Source organism: Drosophila virilis, unplaced genomic scaffold (assembly GCF_030788295.1).
Source record: "Drosophila virilis strain 15010-1051.87 unplaced genomic scaffold, Dvir_AGI_RSII-ME tig00001822, whole genome shotgun sequence".
Classification (NCBI taxonomy): Eukaryota; Metazoa; Arthropoda; class Insecta; order Diptera; family Drosophilidae; genus Drosophila; species Drosophila virilis.
The window spans coordinates 243,346-249,865 of NW_027212860.1; the positions used below are offsets into that span (position 1 = coordinate 243,346).

At 36.2% G+C, this 6,520-nt stretch overlaps 1 protein-coding gene and 1 long non-coding RNA gene across 5 annotated transcripts; one reads left to right on the forward strand and one right to left on the reverse strand.

The window, feature by feature from the left end:
• The first annotated feature begins 1,253 nt into the window (after nt 1–1,253).
• Nucleotides 1,254–2,963, forward strand: LOC116650072 (uncharacterized). The gene is made up of 3 exons (XR_011417327.1): nt 1,254–1,761; nt 1,820–2,330; nt 2,389–2,963. It is a non-coding gene; the product is annotated as an uncharacterized lncRNA (long non-coding RNA).
• On the reverse strand, nt 2,492–4,745 carry LOC6636776 (N-acetylglucosamine-6-sulfatase). Of its 4 annotated transcripts, none has more exons than XM_015168260.3 (5): nt 4,575–4,745; nt 4,213–4,293; nt 3,446–4,151; nt 2,748–3,397; nt 2,492–2,687 (listed from the first exon to the last, which is right to left on the reverse strand). In XM_015168260.3, exons 2-5 carry the CDS (start codon nt 4,213–4,215, stop codon nt 2,544–2,546), a joined length of 1,503 nt encoding a protein of 500 aa, XP_015023746.1. In that variant the 5' UTR covers nt 4,216–4,293; nt 4,575–4,745; the 3' UTR covers nt 2,492–2,543. The 4 variants fall into 4 exon arrangements, with proteins under 4 accessions (XP_015023746.1, XP_015023743.1, XP_015023745.1 ...); XM_015168257.3 differs by having other exon boundaries at nt 4,213–4,310; XM_015168259.3 differs by having other exon boundaries at nt 4,028–4,151; nt 4,213–4,310; nt 4,575–4,739.
• Between the last annotated feature and the right edge of the window lie 1,775 nt (nt 4,746–6,520).

Sequence of the window (6,520 nt, forward strand, 5' to 3'; positions counted from 1 at the left end):
TACATATTCTAAATCGGCATCAAAAGCCAAGTCGGTCTAGCCAAAGACAATATAAACACTAATATGAGTAACGCCCATACATTTGAATGCGACGCAAATTTTCTAGCCTGGCCTTTCATCTGGCCTTTGAGGCTTCGTACGGCATGTCTGCCGACTGGTTGTTCGTTCTCCAGAGACCAGACGAACGAATGCCGAAGTCGCGTTTTACAGGAAAATTTAAGAACTTATATAATTTTTACACAAGGCGCTTATTGCGCAATAACTATGTTATTTCACTAATTTCACTTTTCTTTTTGGACAGTGTATACTCGAGTAAAGTTCTTGTCTCAGCCAAGGGCGTGCGTGCACCTTTGGTTGTATGCGTGAATTATACATGCATAAGAACTATAAAGTATGTATGTTTGTGTTGTTATTTACTGCTCTTGCTTTAGCTGGCAAGAAATTAATTTTATTAGTTTTCTAGCGCAGATCATGACCTATCCCAAATTTGTGTTAATATATGTATGCATTTTGTGTACTGAGGTTGGCTTCGCAGAAAATATGTATTTCTAAGTCGATGCAAATATGAACATAATTTCTTTAAATTTAATTAATTTTATTTTTACTCTCCAATTAGGAAATAAAAAAGTGCTAAAAATACAATTACATTTCAAGTCGACTCGAAAAAAACGAAAAAACGAAAAAACTAAGAAAATGGTTTCTTTGCCAGCCAGAGACTTTGCCAGAGGAGTGGATAACAACACATTCAAATATGCTGTTATGTATATATATTCACACGCATACAAACATAATTGCTTGCACGGCCCGCGCGTTACGAATTTGCTTGCGATAATTGAAAACTTTCCCCATATTCAATCAATCGATACTGAAAATTTTAGAAAATCTGTTTGGTTTTAAGAGCTAAAATCACCAAATTAGGCTTATAGCTCTTTGAATTCAAGTATTTTTCATTTTTTACCACACACAGTCAGGTTTAAGCTGATTGGAACTACCCACCACTTTAAGCCAAAATTTTAATATTGTTGTCTTTATAGACTTTTTTAATACTTTAAAACACAATAAGATTTTTTGCCGAAATTTCATCAAGAACTTCATTAAAATCGGCGAAGAAGCGAAGAAGTTATTAAAGAACGTGTGAACTTATTAATAAAAATAAAGATACTTTACTTTTTTCGTGATTCTAGCGTGATTCTATTTTGAGATTCTTTGCTCAAAAATCCGGAATTCGATATCGATTCTTACGATTACTTGGAAAAGGGCAGATCATCTATTATCAGAAAATAAATTGGCAATGCTCGGGCACAAGTCTCCACCTCTTATAAGCTTTGAGATCATTGTGTTCATACATATGGACAGACGGACGGAGATGTCAAAATAACTCTCACAAATATATTATACCCCTTTATACACATTTTCAATGGCTTCAGGGCATAAAAAATGTAATGAAAAATAAATAACTACAATAATTAGTAGATTTAGTAGATCTAACAGCTTTGGCACGTAGCAGCTTTGGCAATTCCATCAAACACAACAGCTCATTTTCTGATTTAAAATATACGAGTGCTCTAGTCGTATTTGCCCGCTAGGGGATACCCTGAACCTTCTTACACTTTTTACTGGTTTAATAAAAAAAATATAACATAACAAAAACATAGAAACAAAGATTACATTAACCTTTAGCCGACCAATACCAATCACAATGGATTTTTGTGAAATAGCACCATTGCTTAGAATGTAATAAAAAAGATTATGGAAAAATTAGTGAGTAGTGTTATGAAACCTTAGTCCTATATAACATCTCATGGCTGTGACTATTTAGGTATATATACATACCCATCAAGCACAATTTCAGCCGAACAATCTGTTTAAATTTTTAAATGCAGCTGCAACGTGCGAGAACTATTGTGTTCATACATATGGACAGACGGACGGAGATGTCAAAATAACTCTCACAAATATATTATACCCCTTTATACACATTTTCAATGGCTTCAGGGCATAAAAAATGTAATGAAAAATAAATAACTACAATAATTAGTAGATTTAGTAGATCTAACAGCTTTGGCACGTAGCAGCTTTGGCAATTCCATCAAACACAACAGCTCATTTTCTGATTTAAAATATACGAGTGCTCTAGTCGTATTTGCCCGCTAGGGGATACCCTGAACCTTCTTACACTTTTTACTGGTTTAATAAAAAAAAATATAACATAACAAAAACATAGAAACAAAGATTACATTAACCTTTAGCCGACCAATACCAATCACAATGGATTTTTGTGAAATAGCACCATTGCTTAGAATGTAATAAAAAAGATTATGGAAAAATTAGTGAGTAGTGTTATGAAACCTTAGTCATATATAACATCTCATGGCTGTGACTATTTAGGTATATATACATACCCATCAAGCACAATTTCAGCCGAACAATCTGTTTAAATTTTTAAATGCAGCTGCAACGTGCGAGAACTATTAGGGCAACTTAATTGTAATCAGTTGATATTGACTTTTATTTAGAAAAATATGCGCTGTTCTTTGAACAAATCAAATATTGCACGTTCTGCCAGTACATTTCGTAAGGTTTTGAAGTAACAGTCCATATAGAGCTCGTTCCATAGGAAGAAGTTCGTAAACGATATTTTGTAACTGATAGGGGTCTTGGTGCAAATCGTATGCCTCAAGAAAATTCTATAAGTAATTAAAACGTAAAAGTTTCGTATTGGACATTTTATAATTTCACTTAGTTACCTCAGTATCCCGGAACTCACAATAGATGCGATCGAGGTTGTACCGAAAATCACGAATACACGTGTATGTATTGTTCCATGAATCTTGGCAATGACAATCTGCATCCAAAGTACATTGCGCTAAATGGTCAGTACGATGTCCTGGGCAAGCCGGATTATATGTATCGTCGTTTCCTTCACCCCAATACTCAATGAGCAATACACGTTGTTTGGAAAATTGCAGCTTTTTATTTTTCTGTTGCTCCTTTAGCAACTCACTTTTAAAAGAGCGACCATCTATATAATTTGGGACCGACAAACCAACCCATTCCAGTATGGTAGGCGTTAGGTCTACCAAACTGACGGGCATGTCCATCAAGCGGCCGGCTGGTACGCCTGGTCCACGGATAAGTAATGGAACTTTGATGTCAGTATCATAAGGTTGTCGTTTATCAAAAGGCTGCGCAAATTGTCCTAAGTGGTAACCATTATCAGAAGTGAAGATGATGTAAGTATTGTCAAGGCATTGGGTTTCATTAAGCACTGTTACCAAAGTCACCATCATTTCATCAACCGCTAGCAGCGTTTCCCACCGCCTCTGAAAATACTTATCTATTGTGAAGACCGAGTCATTTGACAAATGCTGAGCTGATCTGACCAACCAATGTTTATCTGCGGAAAGAATATTAGCATGAATATAGATTAATGCTACATACGTACTCTTATCGGGAGCGTTAAAGCTAGGAGTGCGTAACGCTCGCACTTGAGAAAATACCCCTTCATGACGCGGGGCTGGTGTGAACGGTTCGTGAGCGGCTGGGGGAGATACCATTGCAAAAAATGGTTTCGAATGACGATTCCTTGTTGAATTACGAATAAATTCCGCCGCTTTGTCCCTCAACAGGTCTGTCAAATATATATCCGTAAAGCTCACATTTTTTGTGTTTTCACGCAGTGTATAGTTATAATAACGCGAATTCCCGTGGAGGCCATAAAACTCATCCCAGCCATGTGGAACTTCAGCGCCTTTAAATTGGTTTAAATATTTGCCAGCAAAGAATGTTTGATAGCCATGCTTCTGTAATAGCATAGGCAACGAGCGTGGCTCGAACATTGTACGCCAGTAAAGGCCATTGCAGCCACCACTTAATGAATTATTGATTGTCCTATGGTTGTGTGCATACTGTCCAGTTAATAGGCTTGCTCGCGCGGGACAACAAATCGGCGTACTAGTAAAGGCATTGGTAAATTTTGTGCCATACTTGCTATAATGTTTCAAAGTTTGCTGTAGTGGATACAGACCGTGTAGTTCTACATCCTGATCATCACTTAATACTAAAAGCACATTTGGTGCGGACAATTTTCGCATAAATCCAAAGGTATGGTAAAAGTACAACACAAAACTAATTCTCACGAGAACCTTAATCTATTTAGGGAATTAAAAAGGCAATATAACTAAGCAAATTAGAAATTTCAATTATACTCACCATTCTATTTTTTGGCTGTTCTTTGTGCGTCAAATTAGCGTAGGTCACTTAGCGTTGATTTTCGGAACTTGATTCCGAAGCCTACACATTTATAAATTCTTTGTAAAATAATAAATTATTTACTGCCTATATACATTTGTTTTAAATTTTAGCTTTACATATATAGGAACTAAGAGGTTAATAAATTACATGTTACCATTCATTTATTATCTTAATATTAATGGCCCAAATAATTGATGAGAACGTTTTTGAGACTTTTGTATATCAGTACAGCCAATCTCTTAGGTAACCCCAAAATCACCGTACAAAATTAACCTTAATATTGAAACCAAAAATCTATTCACGAGGATAATGACGCTTACATGTTTTAGGGAGCTTTAAGCATTTATTTAAAATAAATTGAACAGCAAGTTCTTTAGATAAATAATTGATTTTAAATACATCTCATGTTAGTTAACAAAGATGTGCGTTGCACAACTAGTTCCCACAGGAACTCAGCCACTGCTAAGAATCAGTGTTGAATAATTGTATATAGCATTGAACGCGAACGAATGAATTGTTATGATCCTACTTGTCGTTCACATTCCTTTTATCGATTTGCCGGCTAGACAGAAATCAACCAGGGATGAGTAAGTCCTCAATATATGAAAGAGTCGGTTAACAAAATAATTTATATATAAAATTGGACTTAAAATTTCGGTTTCTTTTCGAACACTCTAATCGGACAACCGAAAACATGCATACATGCGGAGCCCTCCCCACCATGAGTTGGCCTTATATGCACCTGCCTTACACCCTTATCTTATCTACCATAACTTCTTACTCGAACATTTCATCGAAATTCTAAAAAAGAAGGGCGCGCGTCAGACGCGTGCCAATAATGATATTTTCTTTGCGCCCATGATCTGCCCATTCACAGACATGTGTATGTGTGTGTCTGTGTGTAGAGGTCCAAAATCAGAAATCCTAAAATCTTGTTAAATTTGCATCGGGGACAGGCAGGCAGGCAAGCAACAGGCACACAAGCGCATAAATGCTTATATTCATATACACAGTATGCAAGTTTGCGTGAATAGCGAGTCCAAAATATTTTAAATACACACATGGCAACGCTTGGGTACCCTTACCAACGATAGCGAGCTAAAATTCAAGAATTTCGCATCGACGTGGCAAACCCTTTCTCTATTTCATATTAGCCATGCCTTCAAAAGGGTAGAAATGCCTCAGCATTTGAGAAAAATTGAATTTGTGCGCAGTTTTGCTCGTCGGACAAATACACACACACACACACACACATTGAAACGGTCCCTAAACATAGAGAGAGCATTGAAAGTGCGAGCAAGATTAAAGTTAACAGCGTTGAAGTTCTATCGCACAAATCATATGGAAGAGAGTGCGCCAAGCACTTTCCTGTAGAGTAAGCGGTTCAAAAATACATTATATGTATATCTTACTCCCTTACTCGCGATTTTGGACCAGATGCCTCCGATACTTTTTGTGACAACGCTGTTTGTATGTGATGTCCAGTCTATATGTTGTTTGGTTAGTAATTATATGTAGGATCCATATTATCTATGTTATTAAAATATTTTTATCAATCGATATATAAGAACGTATGTATTCGTTACAAGTTCTATGACTTCTTTCTACTGTTCCAAGTGTCGGATGGTGCTGTTCTGTAGACGTTAAGTTGTCTTATCTTTAGGTATTTACACAGGTCATTTACAATACAATTTTTATATTCAGTTCCCATGTCCGAAATGAACGTCTTTATGGGACCCAACTTCAGTATAAAAGATTCGAATATTGCTTTTGCAACTGTCTTAGCGGATTTGTTTGGTACTGGAATAACTACAAGATATTTTGTCAAATCGCATATCATTGTAATTGGATATTCCTTTCCATTTTCGGATTTTGGTAGTGCACCTATAGTGCCCACTATCACTCTGACGAACGCATTTATCGTCGCTTCTGTAATGGTCAGAGGTGTTTCGACTTTTGGCATTTAGGACATCAACGTATGTATTTGGTTATATGACGTGTCATATTTTTTCAGTAGTAGTATCTTTTTATTTAGCTATCGTTCTTGAAATGCCAGTATGACCTCCTTGCATAGGATCGTCATGATATGTAAAAAGTCACCGGCTCGAATTGCGCTACTCGTACTGATTTTAATGTTTTGTTGCCCATATTTTTAAAAGATTCAATTGAAATTATTTCAAATATCTTTTTGCTTGAGTTGGCTGATCTCATGTATACCGGCTATTTTTAAGCATTTGGAAAAACTGACCTACGTCAAATGTTCCAT